This window comes from Lissotriton helveticus, chromosome 7 (genome assembly GCF_964261635.1).
Source record: "Lissotriton helveticus chromosome 7, aLisHel1.1, whole genome shotgun sequence".
Classification (NCBI taxonomy): domain Eukaryota; kingdom Metazoa; phylum Chordata; class Amphibia; order Caudata; family Salamandridae; genus Lissotriton; species Lissotriton helveticus.
Window position 1 is genome coordinate 1,745,281,489 of NC_136068.1, and position 25,788 is coordinate 1,745,307,276.

The window sequence follows — 25,788 nt, forward strand, 5'->3', positions numbered from 1 at the left end:
GCATCACTCAACTCCACAGCATCACTCAGCACCACTCAATGCCACAGAAACACTCAACACCACAGCACCACTCAAAACCACAGCACCACTCAATGCCACAGCATCACTCAACGCCACAGCATCACTCAACGCCACAGAATCACTCAGCGCCTCAGAATCTCTCGGCACCACTGAATGCCACAGCACCCCTCAATGCCACAGCACCACTCAATGCCACAGCACCACTCAATGCCACAGCACCACTCAGCGCACAGCATCCCTCAACGCCATAGCATCACTCAACGCCACAGCATCACTCAATGCCATAACATTCCTCAATGCCACAGCATCACTCAATGCCACAGCATCACTCAATGCCACAGCATCACTCAATGCCACAGCATCACTCAGCACCACAGCACCACTCAATGCCATAGCATTACTCAATGCCACAGCATCACTCAATGCCACAGCATCACTCAATGCCACAGCATCACTTAGCACCACTCAATGCTACAGCACCACTCAATGCCACAGCACCACTCAACACCACAGCACCACTCAACACCACAGCACCACTCAATGCCACAGCACCACTCAACGCCACAGCACCACTGAATGCCACAGCATCACTCAGCACCACTGAATGCCACAGCATCACTCAGCACCACTGAACGCCACAGCATCACTCAGCACCACTCAACGCCACAGCACCACTCAATGCCACAGAAACACTAAACACCACAGCACCACTCAAAACCACAGCACCACTCAACGCCACAGCATCACTCAACGCCACAGCATCCCTTAATGCCACAGCATCACTCAGTGCCACAGAATCACTCGGCACCACTGAATGCCACAGCACCCCTCAATGCCACAGCACCCCTCAATGCCACAGCACCACTCAATGCCACAACAGCACTCAAAGCCACAGCACCACTCAGCGCACAGCATCCCTCAACGCCACAGCATCACTCAAAGCCACAGAATCACTCAATGCCATAGCATTACTCAATGCCACAGCATCACTCAATGCCACAGCATCACGTAATGCCACAGCATCACTCAGCACCACTCAACGCCACAGCACCACTCAACACCACAGCACCACTCAATGCCACAGCACCCTTCAATTGCACAGCACCACTCTATGCCACAGCATCCCTCAACGCCACAGCATCACTCAATGCCACAGCATTACTCAATGCCACAGCATCACTCAATGCCACAGCATCACTCAATGCCACAACACCACTCAACGCCACAGCACCACACAGCGCACAGCATCCCTCAGAGCCACAGCATCACTCAACGCCACAGCATTACTCAATGCCACAGCATCACTCAGCGCCACAGCATCACTCAATGCCACAGCACCACTCAACGCCACAGCACCACTCAACGCCACAGCACCACTCAACGCCACAGCACCACTCAGCACACAGCATCCATCAACATCACAGCATCACTCAACTTCACAGCATCACTCAACGTCACAGCATCACTCAACGTCACAGCATTAGTCAACGCGACAGCATCACTCAATGCCACAGCATCACTCAACGACACAGCAGCACTCAGCACCACTCAATGCCACAGAAACACTCAACACCACAGCACCACTCAAAACCACAGCACCATTCAATGCCACAGCATCACTCAACGCCACAGCATCACTCAACGCCACAGCATCACTCAGCGCCTCAGAATCTCTCGGCACCACTGAATGCCACAGCACCCCTCAATGCCACAGCACCACTCAATGCCACAGCACCACTCAATGCCACAGCACCACTCAGCGCACAGCATCCCTCAACGCCATAGCATCACTCAACGCCACAGCATCACTCAATGCCATAACATTTCTCAATGCCACAGCATCACTCAACGCCACAGCATCACTCAATGCCACAGCATCACTCAGCACCACAGCACCACTCAATGCCATAGCATTACTCAATGCCACAGCATCACTCAATGCCACAGCATCACTCAATGCCACAGCATCACTTAGCACCACTCAACGCTACAGCACCACTCAATGCCACAGCACCACTCAACACCACAGCACCACTCAACACCACAGCAGCACTCAATGCCACAGCATCACTCAACGCCACAGCATCACTCAGCACCACTCAACGCCACAGCACCACTGAATGCCACAGCATCCACAGCATCACTCAGCACCACTGAATGCCACAGCATCACTCAGCACCACTGAACGCCACAGCATCACTCAGCACCACTCAACGCCACAGCACCACTCAACGCCACAGAAACACTCAACACCACAGCACCACTCAAAACCACAGCACCACTCAACGCCACAGCATCACTCAACGCCACAGCATCCCTTAACGCCACAGCATCACTCAGTGCCACAGAATCACTCTGCACCACTGAATGCCACAGCACCCCTCAATGCCACAGCACCACTCAATGCCACAACACCACTCAAAGCCACAGTACCACTCAGCGCACAGCATCCCTCAATGCCACAGCATCACTCAAAGCCAAAGCATCACTCAATGCCATAGCATTACTCAATGCCACAGCATCACTCAATGCCACAGCATCACTCAGCACCACTCAACGCCACAGCACCACTCAACACCACAGCACCACTCAATGCCACAGCACCCTTCAATTGCACAGCACCACTCTATGCCACAGCATCCCTCAACATCACTCAATGCCACAGCATTACTCAATGCCACAGCATCACTCAATGCCACAGCATCACTCAATGCCACAACACCACTCAACGCCACAGCACCACACAGCGCACAGCATCCCTCAGAGCCACAGCATCACTCAACGCCACAGCATTACTCAATGCCACAGCATCACTCAGCGCCACAGCATCACTCAATGCCACAGCACCACTCAACGCCACAGCACCACTCAATGCCACAGCACCACTCAACGCCACAGCACCACTCAGCGCACAGCATCCATCAACATCACAGCATCACTCAACTTCACAGCATCACTCAACGTCACAGCATCACTCAACGTCACAGCATTAGTCAACGCCACAGCATCACTCAATGCCACAGCATCACTCAACGACACAGCATCACTCAGCACCACTCAATGCCACAGAAACACTCAACACCACAGCACCACTCAAAACCACAGCACCACTCAATGCCACAGCATCACTCAACGCAACAGCATCACTCAACGCCACAGCATCACTCAGCGCCTCAGAATCTCTCGGCACCACTGAATGCCACAGCACCCCTCAATGCCACAGCACCACTCAATGCCACAGCACCACTCAATGCCACAGCACCACTCAGCGCACAGCATCCCTCAACGCCATAGCATCACTCAACGCCACAGCATCACTCAATGCCATAACATTTCTCAATGCCACAGCATCACTCAATGCCACAGCATCACTCAATGCCACAGCATCACTCAGCACCACAGCACCACTCAATGCCATAGCATTACTCAATGCCACAGCATCACTCAATGCCACAGCATAACTCAATGCCACAGCATCACTTAGCACCACTCAACGCTACAGCACCACTCAATGCCACAGCACCACTCAACACCACAGCACCACTCAACACCACAGCACCACTCAATGCCACAGCATCACTCAACGCCACAGCATCACTCAGCACCACTCAACGCCACAGCACCACTGAATGCCACAGCATCACTCAGCACCACTGAATGCCACAGCATCACTCAGCACCACTGAACGCCACAGCATCACTCAGCACCACTCAACGCCACAGCACCACTCAACGCCACAGAAACACTCAACACAACAGCACCACTCAAAACCACAGCACCACTCAACGCCACAGCATCACTCAACGCCACAGCATCCCTTAACGCCACAGCATCACTCAGTGCCACAGAATCACTCGGCACCACTGAATGCCACAGCACCCCTCAATGCCACAGCACCACTCAATGCCACAACACCACTCAAAGCCACAGCACCACTCAGCACACAGCATCCCTCAACGCCACAGCATCACTCAAAGCCACAGCATCACTCAATGCCATAGAATTACTCAATGCCACAGCATCACTCAATGCCACAGCATCACTCAATGCCACAGCATCACTCAGCACCACTCAACGCCACAGCACCACTCAACACCACAGCACCACTCAATGCCACAGCACCCTTCAATTGTACAGCACCACTCTATGCCACAGCATCCCTCAACGTCACAGCATCACTCAATGCCACAGCATTACTCAATGCCACAGCATCACTCAATGCCACAGCATCACTCAATGCCACAACACCACTCAACGCAACAGCACCACTCAGCGCACAGCATCCATCAACATCACAGCATCACTCAACTTCACAGCATCTCTCAACGTCACAGCATCACTCAACGTCACAGCATTAGTCAACGCGACAGCATCACTCAATGCCACAGCATCACTCAACGACACAGCATCACTCAGCACCACTCAATGCCACAGAAACACTCAACACCACAGCACCACTCAAAACCACAGCACCACTCAATGCCACAGCATCACTCAACGCCACAGCATCACTCAACGCCACAGCATCACTCAGCGCCTCAGAATCTCTCGGCACCACTGAATGCCACAGCACCCCTCAATGCCACAGCACCACTCAATGCCACAGCACCACTCAATGCCACAGCACCACTCAGCGCACAGCATCCCTCAACGCCATAGCATCACTCAACGCCACAGCATCACTCAATGCCATAACATTTCTCAATGCCACAGCATCACTCAATGCCACAGCATCACTCAATGCCACAGCATCACTCAATGCCACAGCATCACTCAGCACCACAGCACCACTCAATGCCATAGCATTACTCAATGCCACAGCATCACTCAATGCCACAGCATCACTCAATGCCACAGAATCACTTAGCACCACTCAACGCTACAGCACCACTCAATGCCACAGCACCACTCAACACCACAGCACCACTCAACACCACAGCACCACTCAATGCCACAGCATCACTCAACGCCACAGCATCACTCAGCACCACTCAAGGCCACAGCACCACTGAATGCCACAGCATCACTCAGCACCACTGAATGCCACAGCATCACTCAGCACCACTGAACGCCACAGCATCACTCAGCACCACTCAACGCCACAGCACCACTCAACGCCACAGAAACACTCAACACCACAGCACCACTCAAAACCACAGCACCACTCAACGCCACAGCATCACTCAACGCCACAGCATCCCTTAACGCCACAGCATCACTCAGTGCCACAGCACCACTCAATGCCACAACACCACTCAAAGCCACAGCACCACTCAGCGCACAGCATCCCTCAACGCCACAGCATCACTCAAAGCCACAGCATCACTCAATGCCATAGCATTACTCAATGCCACAGCATCACTCAATGCCACAGTATCACTCAGCACCACTCAACGCCACAGCACCACTCAACACCACAGCACCACTCAATGCCACAGCACCCTTCAATTGCACAGCACCACTCTATGCCACAGCATCCCTCAACGTCACAGCATCACTCAATGCCACAGCATTACTCAATGCCACAGCATCACTCAATGCCACAGCATCACTCAATGCCACAACACCACTCAACGCCACAACACCACTCAGCGCACAGCATCCATCAACATCACAGCATCACTCAACTTCACAGCATCACTCAATGCCACAGCATCACTCAGCACCACTCAACGCCACAGCACCACTCAACACCACAGCACCACTCAATGCCACAGCACCCTTCAATTGCACAGCACCACTCTATGCCACAGCATCCCTCAACATCACTCAATGCCACAGCATTACTCAATGCCACAGCATCACTCAATGCCACAGCATCACTCAATGCCACAACACCACTCAACGCCACAGCACCACACAGCGCACAGCATCCCTCAGAGCCACAGCATCACTCAACGCCACAGCATTACTCAATGCCACAGCATCACTCAGCGCCACAGCATCACTCAATGCCACAGCACCACTCAACGCCACAGCACCACTCAATGCCACAGCACCACTCAATGCCACAGCACCACTCAGCGCACAGCATCCATCAACATCACAGCATCACTCAACTTCACAGCATCACTCAACGTCACAGCATCACTCAACGTCACAGCATTAGTCAACGCCACAGCATCACTCAATGCCACAGCATCACTCAACGACACATCATCACTCAGCACCACTCAATGCCACAGAAACACTCAACACCACAGCACCACTCAAAACCACAGCACCACTCAATGCCACAGCATCACTCAACGCAACAGCATCACTCAACGCCACAGCATCACTCAGCGCCTCAGAATCTCTCTGCACCACTGAATGCCACAGCACCCCTCAATGCCACAGCACCACTCAATGCCACAGCACCACTCAATGCCACAGCACCACTCAGCGCACAGCATCCCTCAACGCCATAGCATCACTCAACGCCACAGCATCACTCAATGCCATAACATTTCTCAATGCCACAGCATCACTCAATGCCACAGCATCACTCAATGCCACAGCATCACTCAGCACCACAGCACCACTCAATGCCATAGCATTACTCAATGCCACAGCATCACTCAATGCCACAGCATAACTCAATGCCACAGCATCACTTAGCACCACTCAACGCTACAGCACCACTCAATGCCCCAGCACCACTCAACACCACAGCACCACTCAACACCACAGCACCACTCAATGCCACAGCATCACTCAACGCCACAGCATCACTCAGCACCACTCAACGCCACAGCACCACTGAATGCCACAGCATCACTCAGCACCACTGAATGCCACAGCATCACTCAGCACCACTGAACGCCACAGCATCACTCAGCACCACTCAACGCCACAGCACCACTCAACGCCACAGAAACACTCAACACAACAGCACCACTCAAAACCACAGCACCACTCAACGCCACAGCATCACTCAACGCCACAGCATCCCTTAACGCCACAGCATCACTCAGTGCCACAGAATCACTCGGCACCACTGAATGCCACAGCACCCCTCAATGCCACAGCACCACTCAATGCCACAACACCACTCAAAGCCACAGCACCACTCAGCACACAGCATCCCTCAACGCCACAGCATCACTCAAAGCCACAGCATCACTCAATGCCATAGCATTACTCAATGCCACAGCATCACTCAATGCCACAGCATCACTCAATGCCACAGCATCACTCAGCACCACTCAACGCCACAGCACCACTCAACACCACAGCACCACTCAATGCCACAGCACCCTTCAATTGCACAGCACCACTCTATGCCACAGCATCCCTCAACGTCACAGCATCACTCAATGCCACAGCATTACTCAATGCCACAGCATCACTCAATGCCACAGCATCACTCAATGCCACAACACCACTCAACGCCACAGCACCACTCAGCGCACAGCATCCATCAACATCACAGCATCACTCAACTTCACAGCATCTCTCAACGTCACAGCATCACTCAACGTCACAGCATTAGTCAACGCGACAGCATCACTCAATGCCACAGCATCACTCAACGACACAGCATCACTCAGCACCACTCAATGCCACAGAAACACTCAACACCACAGCACCACTCAAAACCACAGCACCACTCAATGCCACAGCATCACTCAACGCCACAGCATCACTCAACGCCACAGCATCACTCAGCGCCTCAGAATCTCTCGGCACCACTGAATGCCACAGCACCCCTCAATGCCACAGCACCACTCAATGCCACAGCACCACTCAATGCCACAGCACCACTCAGCGCACAGCATCCCTCAACGCCATAGCATCACTCAACGCCACAGCATCACTCAATGCCATAACATTTCTCAATGCCACAGCATCACTCAATGCCACAGCATCACTCAATGCCACAGCATCACTCAATGCCACAGCATCACTCAGCACCACAGCACCACTCAATGCCATAGCATTACTCAATGCCACAGCATCACTCAATGCCACAGCATCACTCAATGCCACAGAATCACTTAGCACCACTCAACGCTACAGCACCACTCAATGCCACAGCACCACTCAACACCACAGCACCACTCAACACCACAGCACCACTCAATGCCACAGCATCACTCAACGCCACAGCATCACTCAGCACCACTCAAGGCCACAGCACCACTGAATGCCACAGCATCACTCAGCACCACTGAATGCCACAGCATCACTCAGCACCACTGAACGCCACAGCATCACTCAGCACCACTCAACGCCACAGCACCACTCAACGCCACAGAAACACTCAACACCACAGCACCACTCAAAACCACAGCACCACTCAACGCCACAGCATCACTCAACGCCACAGCATCCCTTAACGCCACAGCATCACTCAGTGCCACAGCACCACTCAATGCCACAACACCACTCAAAGCCACAGCACCACTCAGCGCACAGCATCCCTCAACGCAACAGCATCACTCAAAGCCACAGCATCACTCAATGCCATAGCATTACTCAATGCCACAGCATCACTCAATGCCACAGCATCACTCAGCACCACTCAACGCCACAGCACCACTCAACACCACAGCACCACTCAATGCCACAGCACCCTTCAATTGCACAGCACCACTCTATGCCACAGCATCCCTCAACGTCACAGCATCACTCAATGCCACAGCATTACTCAATGCCACAGCATCACTCAATGCCACAGCATCACTCAATGCCACAACACCACTCAACGCCACAACACCACTCAGCGCACAGCATCCATCAACATCACAGCATCACTCAACTTCACAGCATCACTCAACGTCACAGCATCACTCAACGTCACAGCATTAGTCAACGCGACAGCATCACTCAATGCCACAGCATCACTCAACGACACAGCATCACTCAGCACCACTCAATGCCACAGAAACACTCAACACCACAGCAACACTCAAAACCACAGCACCACTCAATGCCACAGCATCACTCAACGCCACAGCATCACTCAACGCCACAGCATCACTCAGCGCCTCAGAATCTCTCGGCACCACTGAATGCCACAGCACCCCTCAATGCCACAGCACCACTCAATGCCACAGCACCACTCAATGCCACAGCACCACTCAGCGCACAGCATCCCTCAACGCCATAGCATCACTCAACGCCACAGCATCATTCAATGCCATAACATTTCTCAATGCCACAGCATCACTCAATGCCACAGCATCATTTAATGCCACAGCATCACTCAATGTCACAGCATCACTCAGCACCACAGCACCACTCAATGCCATAGCATTACTCAATGCCACAGCATCACTCAATGCCACAGCATCACTCAATGCCACAGCATCACTTAGCACCACTCAACGCTACAGCACCACTCAATGCCACAGCACCACTCAACACCACAGCACCACTCAACACCACAGCACCACTCAATGCCACAGCATCACTCAACGCCACAGCATCACTCAGCACCACTCAACACCACAGCACCACTGAATGCCACAGCATCACTCAGCACCACTGAATGCCACAGCATCACTCAGCACCACTGAACGCCACAGCATCACTCAGCACCACTCAACGCCACAGCACCACTCAACGCCACAGAAACACTCAACACCACAGCACCATTCAAAACCACGGCACCACTCAACGCCACAGCATCACTCAACGCCACAGCATCCCTTAACGCCACAGCATCACTCAGTGCCACAGAATCACTCGGCACCACTGAATGCCACAGCACCCCTCAATGCCACAGCACCACTCAATGCCACAACACCACTCAAAGCCACAGCACCACTCAGCGCACAGCATCCCTCAATGCCACAGCATCACTCAAAGCCACAGCATCACTCAATGCCATAGCATTACTCAATGCCACAGCATCACTCAATGCCACAGCATCACTCAATGCCACAGCATCACTCAGCACCACTCAACGCCACAGAACCACTCAACACCACAGCACCACTCAATGCCACAGCACCCTTCAATTGCACAGCACCACTCTATGCCACAGCATCCCTCAACGCGACAGCATCACTCAATGCCACAGCATTACTCAATGCCACAGCATCACTCAATGCCACAGCATCACTCAATGCCACAACACCACTCAACGCCACAGCACCACACAGCGCACAGCATCCCTCAGAGCCACAGCATCACTCAACGCCACAGCATTACTCAATGCCACATTATCACTCAGCGCCACAGCATCACTCAATGTCACAGCACCACTCAACGCCACAGCACCACTCAATGCCACAGCACCACTCAACGCCACAGCACCACTCAGCACACAACATCCATCAACATCACAGCATCACTCAACTTCACAGCATCACTCAACGTCACAGCATCACTCAACGTCACAGCATTAGTCAATGCCACAGCATCACTCAATGCCACAGCATCACTCAACGACACAGCATCACTCAGCACCACAGCACCACTCAAAACCACAGCACCACTCAATGCCACAGCATCACTCAACGCCACAGCATCACTCAATGCCACAGCATCACTCAGCGCCTCAGAATCTCTCGGCACCACTGAATGCCACAGCACCCCTCAATGCCACAGCACCACTCAATGCCACAGCACCACTCAATGCCACAGCACCACTCAGCGCACAGCATCCCTCAACGCCATAGCATCACTCAACGCCACAGCATCACTCAATGCCATAACATTTCTCAATGCCACAGCATCACTCAATGCCACAGCATCACTCAATGCCACAGCATCACTCAGCACCACAGCACCACTCAATGCCATAGCATTACTCAATGCCACAGCATCACTCAATGCCAGAGCATCACTCAATGCCACAGCATCACTTAGCACCACTCAACGCTACATCACCACTCAATGCCACAGCACCACTCAACACCACAGCACCACTCAACACCACAGCACCACTCAATGCCACAGCATCACTCAACGCCACAGCATCACTCAGCACCACTCAACGCCACAGCACCACTGAATGCCACAGCATCACTCAGCACCACTGAATGCCACAGCATCACTCAGCACCACTGAACGCCACAGCATCACTCAGCACCACTCAACGCCACAGCACCACTCAACGCCACAGAAACACTCAACACCACAGCACCACTCAAAACCACAGCACCACTCAACGCCACAGCATCACTCAACGCCACAGCATCCCTTAATGCCACAGCATCACTCAGTGCCACAGAATCACTCGGCACCACTGAATGCCACAGCACCCCTCAATGCCACAGCACCACTCAATGCCACAACACCACTCAAAGCCACAGCACCACTCAGCGCACAGCATCCCTCAATGCCACAGCATCACTCAAAGCCACAGCATCACTCAATGCCATAGCATTATTCAATGCCACAGCATCACTCAATGCCACAGCATCACTCAAGCCACAGCATCACTCAGCACCACTCAATGCCACAGCACCACTCAACACCACAGCACCACTCAATGCCACAGCACCCTTCAATTGCACAGCACCACACAGCGCACAGCATCCCTCAGAGCCACAGCATCACTCAACGCCACAGCATTATTTAATGCCACAGCATCACTCAGCGCCACAGCATCACTCAATGCCACAGCACCACTCAACGCCACAGCACCACTCAATGCCACAGCACCACTCAATGCCACAGCACCACTCAGCGCACAGCATCCATCAACATCACAGCATCACTCAACTTCACAGCATCACTCAACGTCACAGCATCACTCAACGTCACAGCATTAGTCAATGCCACAGCATCACTCAATGCCACAGCATCACTCAACAACACAGCATCACTCAGCACCACTCAACGCCACAGCACCACTGAATGCCACAGCATCACTCAGCACCACTGAATGCCACAGCATCACTCAGCACCACTGAACGCCACAGCATCACTCAGCACCACTGAACGCCACAGCATCACTCAGCACCACTGAAGGCCACAGCATCACTAAGCACCACTGAAGGCCACAGCATCACTCAGCACCACTGAACGCCACAGCATCACTCTGTGCAACCATTCAATAACAACTGATTCTAATATGTTCTCTCAATGTTTCAAGCTTTATTACAAATGTCACAAAACATGTTAATATTTCACTGCTGTTCTTGGATTTTCATCACAATAAAATACATTGAACATAATCTTCCCAAAAGTTATCTACAAAAGTTTAAGCTATTGCCATTATAAATTACAATAACTTTTATGTAAGTATTAATTATTAAAAAAAATAAAAGCCATTGTTATTTGTAATATTAATACATCTAAGTCATGTATATACAACACATATTGCATTACACATGCTATAGGTGTCACGTTTGCGAAAGTTAAAACTATTGGCATTGTAAATGAAAAAGCCATTAATTTCTCTATTTTCAAAACCAACACATAAATAAAATATTTGTCATTTACAATACCAATAGCTCAAACTTGCATAATGCGAGACCTATTGCATTGCAAATGCTTGTTTCTCTCTCCGTTTGATGCAAGTCAGAGTGCTGACTCTTTCATCCTTACCTTTGCTCTTTCGACCTTAAATTGCACCAAATTATTTTTCTAGGTGTTATCCATGAGGTGTTAAAAAGAGTGCATTTGAAAAGAACACATACCTGTGGAGGCTTGAGAATCTCGCTATAAATCAGGGTGTCATCATCCACCATTTCCTCTTTATTGCCCATACCATTATTGCCATTTTTTGTCCTGTGTAAAAATATTGTCAATACATTAGCTTGTCTCATGTATAGCAGACTCCAAGCTTGATTTACAGTTAGGTGGCAACAGGAAATCCTTAAATTTGTTAAGGAAGTGCTAAATCTTGAGGAGAATCCAAAACCGGATCTTTCTTCTCCAGGCTAACTCTAAGGCAAAGGAAATTCCACAGTTACATTGCATTCTGATGTAACCATATTAACAGAAATTGGAGGAGGTTCCATTAAAGTTCATTGCAAAAACAGGCTCTCTAGAGTAAACCTTAAAGCTTTGGTTGATAAATGTAAGGACACACATGGTTAAGGATTTCACTAAAGCAGTCTGGATAGTCATTTGCTTGAGGTTTCAAATGGACCTCACCTTCTGACCCTCTGAACAAAGAGCCAGCCCAACAAGGATATCCCAGCAAGGACAACGATGCCAGCCAGTCCTCCTCCAATCATTGGCATGATAGAAGCTGCTTGAGGATCAGCAGCTGAAAAACGTGAAGAGCAAGTTATCTTGTAATTTATGACATAGGTGGCATTCTGTCTCAGAACCTGTGCAAGTACCCACACATCCAGCGCCTTTACACACACTCGTACACACACACATCATGTGTTGGAAGAATACAGGCGAAAAAAATAAAATCTAGCTGCATGGAAATAAAAACAAATATTCTATTATTGTTTCAATTTCTCTAAGGCGATCCTAGACATGATCTAAGCATATGTATATATATATTTTTTTCCTATACTTCCTGGGAAGAGACCCTTTTTTCCCCATTAGTGACCCTGAGTAAGCATGGGCGTAAAATCCGTTCCGCTTGCGGATTTTGCGGATTTTCGGCAAATTCGCAATCCGCGAACTCTCGCGAACTTGCCGAAAACTCGTAAATCCGTGCGAAGCGGATTTTTTGCTTGGTCGCACTTCCCAACTAGAATACTATACAATTTTGCGGGAGTAAACACTTGTGAACACGTAGATGCGGCGGGCAGCGACAATCTCGCAATTGCGAGATTGCAAAATTTGCAATTTCGCACAAGAAATCCACCAGCAGGCAGCATAAACCTTTAAAATTATGATTTTTATCAGAATAACTCCTCAGGTTGACATTTGCCTGCACTTTTTTTTTGCAAGGAGTCCATTTTGGGGGGGGGGGGAGGAAGCAAGTGCCCCACAGTCTCCAACTTCCTGATCCTGTCCAGCAGGCTCCTCCCATTGCTTTCTTCATGTGCTGGTCACTTTGATTTGGATCTTGACCAGGAAGGATTACTTTTTGTGGATGCTGCTGGACATTTGGAATTTTACAAAACTAAAAGCACTCAGCAGGTGCAAAAGTTCAATCCTATCATTAGTATCCATTCCCTGTAGTGCTTTCTGAGGGGCCCCTTCAGAGTTCAGTTGCCTACTTGCAACTATTCTATGAACCTGCTCTGACCCTCACAGCAGGCTCAGAGAATAGCTACAAGTATACAACAAAGGTCATGTTAAAAAAATTACACTGCAACAGAAAGCAATTACAGACAAAACTGAAAGCACTCCGCAGGTGCAAAAGTTCAATCTTATCATTAGTAACCATTCCCTGTAGTGCTTCCTGAGGGGCCCTTCAGAGTTCAGTTGCCTACTTGCAACTATTCTATGACCCTGCTCTGACCCTCACAGCAGGCTCAGAGAATAGCTACAAGTATACAACAAAGGTCCTGTTAAAAAAATTACACTGCAACAGAAAGCAATTACAGATAAGGAAGCAGGTGCCAGCCTGGAAGTTCAAATTCAGTGACACATTAATCAGCCCCTAATTCATTCATGTCAGTTGAGGCAGGGCAGGTGTGCTTTTCCCACCATAATCTACAGTGATGAACTAGAGGGTGGCATGGGTGAGCCAGAGGGTGGCATGGGTGAGCCAGAGGGTGGCAGGGGTGAAACAGAGGGTGGCAGTGGTGAAACAGAGGGTGCTGTGATGAACCAGACATAGAAACAACATGGTCGCGACGGTTGCTACCCGACAAGTAAGTTCGCGTTTGCGAACTGGTAAAAAACCCTTGCCAAATGGCAGAAACACTTGCGAACACAAAAAAAAGGGAATCCGCAAAATTCGCGAGAGTTCGCGGATTTTGCGGATTGCGAATCCGTAAATACGCAATTTCGCAGATTGCCAATTCGCAAAATCCGCCCATGCTTAACCCTGAGAATGTCAGGCTTGCTCACTATGAGGCATATTATCAAGACAGGCGATACAATTATCGCCGTTTTAGCGGCAGAAAACTGCCGCTAAAGCGGCAATAATTTTACCGCCTGTCTTGATAATATCGCCATATATATTCGCTTGTAGCAATTTGTAGGTAGTATCGAAACCACCTGGGCTGTTTTGGGTTCCCTGTCCATCACTGAGTACATTAGATCATACCGATGTACTAAATTACATTTAATAAAGGTAATCAAGTTTAAACATTAACATTCATGAAGCACAGCACATGCATTTGTGATTACGTCATGAGTTTAACAAGGAGAGAAGTCAATTTGGCGTGCCCACATGACTAAATAAGCTGAATAATTTTAGTGTATGGTAGTAAATTTATTGTCTAATAAATCTGGTTAGTACTCGCCCTCAGCTGAATGACTTAAAAGTGCTCTCAAATGTGATGGCAGCCAAGTAAAGTTATTTGCCGAAAATCACACAATCTGTTCAAGCAAGGAAGCTGAGATTTTAATCCCAACTTCCCAACTCAAAGATTGCACACATCGGGGCAGATTTACAAGTCCCGTGTGCCGCTTTTACGGCGCCGTTGCATCACTTTTGTGACGCAGCGGTGGCGCAAAAGATGCGCCATGGTGCGGGGTATTTACAACGTGACGCATCTCCCAGATGCGTCACGTTGTAAAGCCCTGCGCCAAAAGAGGTGTACCATCGCAGGGGGATGCGTTCCGGCACAGGAACACCTCCCAAAAGTGGCTGAGTGAAATCTACAAGATTTCACTCGGTCACTTTTGGGCCCATGCTGTGTCAAAACCCTGCGCCTGCTTGAAGCAGGCGTAAGGATTGACGCAGCATTGTGCACATAGGGCCCCCCTAATCATTGCTGGAGCTGCGTCACGCTTGCGACGCAACTCCAGCAATGCGCCGCTTTTACGGCACAGATGCGTGACGCATCTATGCCATTTTTGCCCAGTGGTGCGCCGCATTGTAAATGCGGCGCATCAAGGGTGGCGGAGCTGCGGCGCACAATTACTGGCGCATCCCTGCTGATATGCAGGGATGAGCCAGTAATTGTAAATCTGCCCCATCGTGTGGATATCCGCTTCTCTAATAGTGAACACCCTAGACAAAGCTCTGGGTTTATATTTCTGCGAGTAACATTGCATAGTGTTGTCTGTAAATTGCATGTTGCATCAATTTAACGTAAACAAATCTTTCCTAAGAAAATGACAAAATTAAGGGTAATAACAATCAAACAGAACTCTTTGGGAAGTGTCTACACCTCACTGAAAGCAACTATATACATTAGCATAACAAGGACGTTTAAGAGATCCCACGGAGCTCTGGCAAGCATTCTCAGCTGCAGACAAACACGAAGGCACACTTTCTGCATTTAAACTCCCGGAGCAAGTAAAAGCAGTAAATCACCCATATGGGCAGAGAGGAGTGTGGCACTTACTACACAGGAACAGATCTGCAGGCAGTCAGAAATGCCTGACACTGGTTTTAAGAGTCTGCTTTCCATGTGGCCACTCACTGCCTGGTGCCTCGGACTTTTGCTAGACTTTCAGCCTGATTTCTATAGCCTTTGGACCTCGAGTTCACCTACGCTATTTTTACGTATTTGACCCCTGTATTGATGCAGAAAGGAAGACACCACCTGCATTTGGTAGGTGCGCACCTTCGAGCATGAAAAAACTGCTCTTCAGCAGAAAGGAAACAATCCCCTAGATTCATCATTGTCCCGTTTTGCGAGTCCTTAATAGCGTTTATTAAGGAATCGCTATTAAGGACTTGCAAAACGGGATTCATGTAGAAATTGCAAATAAAATTGCGATTCCTACAGCTTCCTTATTTGCGATTAGCCTAAAGGCCTATAGGAATGAATGGGGAGTTATTCCTTATTTGCGATTAGCAATTTGCTAATCGCAAATAAGGATGCGATTTCAAGGGTGCAGGGGTGTCCAAAGGACACCCTGTAGCACCCCTGAAATGCAAATGTACACATGTGTTGCGCACACACATGTCCAAAGGACATGTGTGTGTGTAACATGCAACTTAGAAAAATGCACTAAAGTGCATTTTTCTAAGTTTTCGCTATTTACCACGAAATTACACTTCGCGGTAAATAGCGGCCAAAAATTGCGAATTCGCAAATTAAAAATGATTAATAAATTGCGTTTAAGGAATCTCAAATAGAGATTCCTTAAATGCAATTCCTCGCAAAAATGCGAATTCTATAATAGCGATTTTTGCATTTGGGATGATGAATCCCAAATGCAAAAATTGCGCTCGCAAAGGGCCAGATTCTCAGAATCCGGCCCTTTGCGAGCCGATTTTACATTGATGAATCTAGCTGAATATCTGTTGAGCGGAAAAAAATAGGAAACTGCAGAATTAAGCACACCCTGCAAGTTTGTGTGCAATCTACACATGTCCATAATTACGTCATTCCCAATTAAACGAAACATCATTCCCAATTAAATGAAACGTCCCATTTGGGATACGGAAATGTTATTTAGGTACCAGATGACAATTCATTTGGCACTGTCACTTTTAGCAACTGTTGGTTGAAAACATAGAGGGGCCTCTACGCCACTCTCACGAACACCAGCTCAACCTATAACTATGAAAAAAAGTCCCCCGCAAAAAAAAAACTTCTTATTGGTGTGATGGTCAAAAATATCAAAATCGCACACTTTTGTTTAAGGTCATTCCTCACACCTCCTCTGAAAAGAAACCTCTCTCAACTACCAAAACGCAAAATAAAAAGCAGCTTCATTCAAAGCTCGGAATACAATAGTCAACAGCAACACTGAACACAGTTACACTGGGTGCTTCATGGAACACGACCACAGCAGCCTTGAGACACTTGACTTTTTATTTTCTGCAAAATCCTTCAGTGTGACCAGGAATATGCAACCCCCTTTCTCTTACTCCACGACCCCCCTGGGGGTCACGCCCCACAGTTTGAAGTCTCCTGCCCTCGACAAAGGCCCACCTTATGCAAATAAGTATTGACCCTATTCCTCATCGGAACAGTTTGTACCAAACCTTCAGGCACAGCCCCTTTCAGAAGGGATCACAAGCAACCCCAGACTGGTTTCAACCTACTCAGTTCTCATCAGTGAAATATAGCTTGAGTCCCATTGCCCAGTGAGCACGGGTCCCACATCTGGGCATACCCGTAGCCCATGGGCATAAATTGCAACAGCAACAACATAATGTATGGAATGCTTGAATTAATTTTGGCCACTGGCAATCATGCGGGCGGCAATTTAGTACCTTGTTTTTTACCCACCATGCCACACTAGGCCCACCATTAGCAAATCCATATGGACCGTGCTCCTTATGGGAACAGTCCGTCTCAAACTTCCAGGCAGGGCCCTCTCCATAAGAGACCCAGACCGGTTTTAACCTACTTAGGTCTCATCAGCGAGGTGTAGCTTGTGTCCTGTGGCATGGGACCCAGGTCTGGGCATTCCTGTTGCATTTAGGGCAGGAACTGCAAGAACAATAATGACTAGAATGCCTGAATTCATCTCAAATACTAGCACTCACATTCCAATCATCCGTTTAGACCAGAAGCGGCTGGTGTAGTTTGAAAGTGGTGAGGCACCTTGAAAAACATGAGCCAAGAAAGTGTGCTTTTGTATAGCGCCCATACTGAGTTTACGTATTTAAAGGCACTCTCATGCGTGCTAATGATACCATTAAAACACATGAGAGCGTCTTGAAATACGTGAGCTCAGGATGTGCTCAATACAAATTTCCTTTCGCACAGTGCCCATCCTATGCTCAACTATTTCAAGGTGCTCCTATGTATGCTAATGACTTCATTAGCATATATGAGAGCATCTAAAGGTTTCCTTTTGTATACCACCCATTGTAAATTCACGTATTTCAAGGCGCTGATGTGTGCTAACCATTTCATTTGCATATATGAGGTTTCCTTTTGCACAGCGCCCATATTGAAACTACTCATTTGAAGACGCTCTTACATGTGGTAATTACTTCATTAACACAGGTGAGAGTGTTTTGCTGAAAGGCTGCTCGTGTTTGCATTGAGGCTTTGGGCTGGATCCGAAGATGTCGGGATCCAGCCATGAGGCTAAAAGCAAACACACAACAGCACCACTTTGATGGCAGTAGGCACATGCATGAGGGGAGCCCTCGGGTCTGAGCCCGGCTTACCTGCAGATTGCGCTGGCTAGCACACGGCACAGGAACAAAAATGAATTAAAAAAAGAAAACGTACCTGTCGCACGCCGCCTCGGTTGTATTCAGCTCCGATGCACATGTGCCCAGACTCCCCTATCTAGTCGGGCAACTAAAGGCAAATTCCGGGGGGGGGCTGAATAATATTTCGGGGGGGGGACTAATTCTTCCAAACAAAGACAGAGTGACTGAAAGAAGGGGTGAAAACACAACAAAACCCTAATTTACAAGTAAATGGTCTTTTACAGGCCGGTCAAGTACTCGATTGCGGCTGCAATTAGATGGTCGCTACAGAAAAGGGGGAAGGGTATACTCAGATGTGAGTCCCTTGCTCATTGCACCATCAGGATTCAAGCAAGCCGGGCCGAAGACGCCTGAAATGGCAGAAACCGGTCCCCGGAAGCTTGTTTCCTTCCCAGTGTAAGAATTGGCTTTTGTAGTCTGGTCTGCCCTGTTCCCATGATGCACTGGGCCAGGGACAGACTAATTTGCATACAGCCAGGTTCTGAAACTGGGATGGTGCAATGAGCTAAAAAACGGTGTTGGATCTAGCCCTGATCTCTTGACTGGGTGAGAGTACTCTGCTTAATTCAGAGACTCTGTCCATCACCACCCCTTGTTGTAAATTGTTTTGTCCACCCTAAGCGTGGAAGGGTATACTCAGATGTGAGTCCCTTGCTCATTGCACCATCAGGATTCAAGCAAGCCGGGCCGAAGACGCCTGAAATGGCAGAAACCGGTCCCCGGAAGCTTGTTTCCTTCCCAGTGTAAGAATTGGCTTTTGTAGTCTGGTCTGCCCTGTTCCCATGATGCACTGGGCCAGGGACAGACTAATTTGCATACAGCCAGGTTCTGAAACTGGGATGGTGCAATGAGCTAAAAAACGGTGTTGGATCTAGCCCTGATCTCTTGACTGGGTGAGAGTACTCTGCTTAATTCAGAGACTCTGTCCATCACCACCCCTTGTTGTAAATTGTTTTGTCCACCCTAAGCGTGGAAGGGTATACTCAGATGTGAGTCCCTTGCTCATTGCACCATCAGGATTCAAGCAAGCCGGGCCGAAGACGCCTGAAATGGCAGAAACCGGTCCCCGGAAGCTTGTTTCCTTCCCAGTGTAAGAATTGGCTTTTGTAGTCTGGTCTGCCCTGTTCCCATGATGCACTGGGCCAGGGACAGACGAATTTGCATACAGCCAGGTTCTGAAACTGGGATGGTGCAATGAGCTAAAAAACGGTGTTGGATCTAGCCCTGATCTCTTGACTGGGTGAGAGTACTCTGCTTAATTCAGAGACTCTGTCCATCACCACCCCTTGTTGTAAATTGTTTTGTCCACCCTAAGCGTGGAAGGGTATACTCAGATGTGAGTCCCTTGCTCATTGCACCATCAGGATTCAAGCAAGCCGGGCCGAAGACGCCTGAAATGGCAGAAACCGGTCCCCGGAAGCTTGTTTCCTTCCCAGTGTAAGAATTGGCTTTTGTAGTCTGGTCTGCCCTGTTCCCATGATGCACTGGGCCAGGGACAGACTAATTTGCATACAGCCAGGTTCTGAAACTGGGATGGTGCAATGAGCTAAAAAACGGTGTTGGATCTAGCCCTGATCTCTTGACTGGGTGAGAGTACTCTGCTTAATTCAGAGACTCTGTCCATCACCACCCCTTGTTGTAAATTGTTTTGTCCACCCTAAGCGTGGAAGGGTATACTCAGATGTGAGTCCCTTGCTCATTGCACCATCAGGATTCAAGCAAGCCGGGCCGAAGACGCCTGAAATGGCAGAAACCGGTCCCCGGAAGCTTGTTTCCTTCCCAGTGTAAGAATTGGCTTTTGTAGTCTGGTCTGCCCTGTTCCCATGATGCACTGGGCCAGGGACAGACTAATTTGCATACAGCCAGGTTCTGAAACTGGGATGGTGCAATGAGCTAAAAAACGGTGTTGGATCTAGCCCTGATCTCTTGACTGGGTGAGAGTACTCTGCTTAATTCAGAGACTCTGTCCATCACCACCCCTTGTTGTAAATTGTTTTGTCCACCCTAAGCGTGGAAGGGTATACTCAGATGTGAGTCCCTTGCTCATTGCACCATCAGGATTCAAGCAAGCCGGGCCGAAGACGCCTGAAATGGCAGAAACCGGTCCCCGGAAGCTTGTTTCCTTCCCAGTGTAAGAATTGGCTTTTGTAGTCTGGTCTGCCCTGTTCCCATGATGCACTGGGCCAGGGACAGACTAATTTGCATACAGCCAGGTTCTGAAACTGGGATGGTGCAATGAGCTAAAAAACGGTGTTGGATCTAGCCCTGATCTCTTGACTGGGTGAGAGTACTCTGCTTAATTCAGAGACTCTGTCCATCACCACCCCTTGTTGTAAATTGTTTTGTCCACCCTAAGCGTGGAAGGGTATACTCAGATGTGAGTCCCTTGCTCATTGCACCATCAGGATTCAAGCAAGCCGGGCCGAAGACGCCTGAAATGGCAGAAACCGGTCCCCGGAAGCTTGTTTCCTTCCCAGTGTAAGAATTGGCTTTTGTAGTCTGGTCTGCCCTGTTCCCATGATGCACTGGGCCAGGGACAGACTAATTTGCATACAGCCAGGTTCTGAAACTGGGATGGTGCAATGAGCTAAAAAACGGTGTTGGATCTAGCCCTGATCTCTTGACTGGGTGAGAGTACTCTGCTTAATTCAGAGACTCTGTCCATCACCACCCCTTGTTGTAAATTGTTTTGTCCACCCTAAGCGTGGAAGGGTATACTCAGATGTGAGTCCCTTGCTCATTGCACCATCAGGATTCAAGCAAGCCGGGCCGAAGACGCCTGAAATGGCAGAAACCGGTCCCCGGAAGCTTGTTTCCTTCCCAGTGTAAGAATTGGCTTTTGTAGTCTGGTCTGCCCTGTTCCCATGATGCACTGGGCCAGGGACAGACTAATTTGCATACAGCCAGTTTCTGAAACTGGGATGGTGCAATGAGCTAAAAAACGGTGTTGGATCTAGCCCTGATCTCTTGACTGGGTGAGAGTACTCTGCTTAATTCAGAGACTCTGTCCATCACCACCCCTTGTTGTAAATTGTTTTGTCCACCCTAAGCGTGGAAGGGTATACTCAGATGTGAGTCCCTTGCTCATTGCACCATCAGGATTCAAGCAAGCCGGGCCGAAGACGCCTGAAATGGCAGAAACCGGTCCCCGGAAGCTTGTTTCCTTCCCAGTGTAAGAATTGGCTTTTGTAGTCTGGTCTGCCCTGTTCCCATGATGCACTGGGCCAGGGACAGACTAATTTGCATACAGCCAGGTTCTGAAACTGGGATGGTGCAATGAGCTAAAAAACGGTGTTGGATCTAGCCCTGATCTCTTGACTGGGTGAGAGTACTCTGATTAATTCAGAGACTCTGTCCATCACCACCCCTTGTTGTAAATTGTTTTGTCCACCCTAAGCGTGGAAGGGTATACTCAGATGTGAGTCCCTTGCTCATTGCACCATCAGGATTCAAGCAAGCCGGGCCGAAGACGCCTGAAATGGCAGAAACCGGTCCCCGGAAGCTTGTTTCCTTCCCAGTGTAAGAATTGGCTTTTGTAGTCTGGTCTGCCCTGTTCCCATGATGCACTGGGCCAGGGACAGACTAATTTGCATACAGCCAGGTTCTGAAACTGGGATGGTGCAATGAGCTAAAAAACGGTGTTGGATCTAGCCCTGATCTCTTGACTGGGTGAGAGTACTCTGCTTAATTCAGAGACTCTGTCCATCACCACCCCTTGTTGTAAATTGTTTTGTCCACCCTAAGCGTGGAAGGGTATACTCAGATGTGAGTCCCTTGCTCATTGCACCATCAGGATTCAAGCAAGCCGGGCCGAAGACGCCTGAAATGGCAGAAACCGGTCCCCGGAAGCTTGTTTCCTTCCCAGTGTAAGAATTGGCTTTTGTAGTCTGGTCTGCCCTGTTCCCATGATGCACTGGGCCAGGGACAGACTAATTTGCATACAGCCAGGTTCTGAAACTGGGATGGTGCAATGAGCTAAAAAACGGTGTTGGATCTAGCCCTGATCTCTTGACTGGGTGAGAGTACTCTGCTTAATTCAGAGACTCTGTCCATCACCACCCCTTGTTGTAAATTGTTTTGTCCACCCTAAGCGTGGAAGGGTATACTCAGATGTGAGTCCCTTGCTCATTGCACCATCAGGATTCAAGCAAGCCGGGCCGAAGACGCCTGAAATGGCAGAAACCGGTCCCCGGAAGCTTGTTTCCTTCCCAGTGTAAGAATTGGCTTTTGTAGTCTGGTCTGCACTGTTCCCATGATGCACTGGGCCAGGGACAGACTAATTTGCATACAGCCAGGTTCTGAAACTGGGATGGTGCAATGAGCTAAAAAACGGTGTTGGATCTAGCCCTGATCTCTTGACTGGGTGAGAGTACTCTGCTTAATTCAGAGACTCTGTCCATCACCACCCCTTGTTGTAAATTGCAATTAGATGGTCGCCAGCCCGCAAAGCTGTGTCAGCCGGGTTGACACACACGTTAAGGGGGGCGGGGGGGATAATGTTGAAGCCCCTTGAGCCCAATGGGTGTTGCGCGCCTGCCTCTATCCAATCCAGAGCTGTTCTCATGCTGGTAATAGCCAGCATGAGAGAAGAGCTGGGATAGTTTGGAGCGGGCTAGTTTTTTTTGCTCCCACAGGTATTCGGAGCGTGTGCCTGAAAAATGGAGCCTGTGCCTGTTGTTCTCTATGCAACAGCCTGGAGAGATCTCAGTGTGTTTGACGGTTTGGCCATTTTGAGGCAGCTGGCCAAACCGTCATGAGCACTTGCAGTGCTCACCACTCCTCCTCCAGCTTGCGGGTGGAAGACAATGGCACCACCCTGAAGACTCTGGCTCCCTCCGTCATGAAAAATAAAATGTTAATTATATTGTTTTATTATCATTTTATTTTACATGTTTCCATCTACTGGCTCCAGCAGTGGGGCGACGCTCCTCTGCCATAACAGAGGAGCTGCCCCTGATCTAGACTATCCAGACAATGGCCTGTTGTATGACATTGAGTACATACACACAAAAAGGAGCACAGAGGGAAAACAGGACCCAAGTCGCCCTCCACTCATATAGTCATACAAACAACAATGACCAGGTCCCCCTAGGCAATGATATATAAATTTTCGTGTACGTCGTATTGTAAATTTTTACAAATATCTCCCCTCTCTTAGAAACAATAGGGGTAGAGAGTACACTATTTCCAAGCCAATTTAAAAGGCATAATCAACGGACAACACAAAATGTGAAAAATGAAATTGAGTACCAAACCTGCTCCTTAGGTGAACAGTCTTTCTCAACCTGCCAGGAAAGGCCCCCTCCAGAACGGACCACAAGAAACCCCAGAATGTTCAACCTATGTAGGTCTCATCAGTGAGGAATAGCTTAAGTCCTATGGCAAAGTGAGCAAGGGACCCAGGTCAAATGATTTTGGAGGGGGGATAGGAAATTTATCAGCATCTCTCAAAGGTCTGGCAGGCTAGTGGAACTTGAAAGGGTTTTGTAGACTATGTGGACCAGAAAGATAGACGGCTCTGTGAATGTGAGTCTGAACAGAATCATTATTTTTATCAGGAGCCAGACAAGGTCCATCAATTTAGCTGAGATGAAACAACATGTTGAAGATGAAGTAGTACACTGGCCGCTGAATTCTGTACCAATTGAATTTGGTTGTGAGTTTTGTAGGAAGGCCTTGGCAAACTGAGTTCAAGTAATCCAGCCTAGTACTTATAATCACGGTTTTACTAGCTCTAAGAGGGAGACAATCTTACACCTTGTGGAGAATTTTTAATAACATAAAGTAGGTGACTGTGACAGTGAGAATCTGATGTTTAAATGAGATCTGACTTTTGAGACCTGCACAGCTCCATAGACAGACTATTGTAAAAGTGATTAAGGAACCATTCATGCCTCCTCCCAATGACTTTATGCCCAGCCGTGGGTCCTTGCTCACTGTGCCACTGGAATCAAGCTAGCCTGGCTGATGAAGGGTTACACCCCGAAATCGGTCCCAACATGCTTGTTTCCGGTCCAGGGAGGACCTGACTTGGTAGTTCGGTCTGGAATGTTCCCATGAGATACAGGGTCAAGACTGATTTGCATATGGCTGGGTCTAAACTGGGGTGGCATGATGAGCAAAAAAACGAAGTATTTAACCCAGATCTCTTGACTGGGGGTGAAGGTATGATTTATTCAGCATTCTGTCCATGATTTGTTTGCGTAGCACTTCTCCCAATAACTGCCATTAATGAACTAAGAGGTGAGTCAGTAGTCATGCAAACCTTGAACATGGCCTAGACTCCTAATACAGAGTGGAGTAGACATTACAGTGTATTAAATCAAATATAAGAGATGCTTGTATAGCACACATCCTGTACTCAAGCATTGAAAAATATGGGCTCATATTTGATAATAAAGAAAAAGTAGACTCTGAAATAAAATATTTGCCTAGGATTAAACAATTTGGACAAGCAGGGAAGCCAATATTGATTGCAGGCTATCTGGTTTCACATTTATGAAATTCAGCCACCATATGAGTAGCTCCCTCTCTCTCGTTTCTCTCTCTCTTGTTGGAAAAAAGTCACCGTTCTGCTATTCATTATTGGATCAGGACAAGAAAAAACGATAAAGAGATAGCAGACCTGCCTCAGGAACCCCAGAACCAACTACCAAGCCAATAATGTA

General features: G+C 48.9%; 1 protein-coding gene across 3 annotated transcripts in view; it reads right to left on the reverse strand.

Moving 5' to 3' along the window:
• LOC144767667 (sialic acid-binding Ig-like lectin 13) overlaps positions 1-25,788 on the reverse strand; it is a 514,457-nt gene that overhangs the window by 71,586 nt on the left and 417,083 nt on the right. For all 3 annotated transcript variants that reach the window (XM_078651061.1, XM_078651060.1, XM_078651059.1), the window contains 2 exons: positions 13,060-13,174; positions 12,600-12,690 (listed from right to left, as the gene is read on the reverse strand). In XM_078651061.1, coding sequence (XP_078507187.1) covers positions 12,600-12,690; positions 13,060-13,174 — 206 coding nt within the window. The remainder of the gene's footprint in view (positions 1-12,599; positions 12,691-13,059; positions 13,175-25,788) is intronic.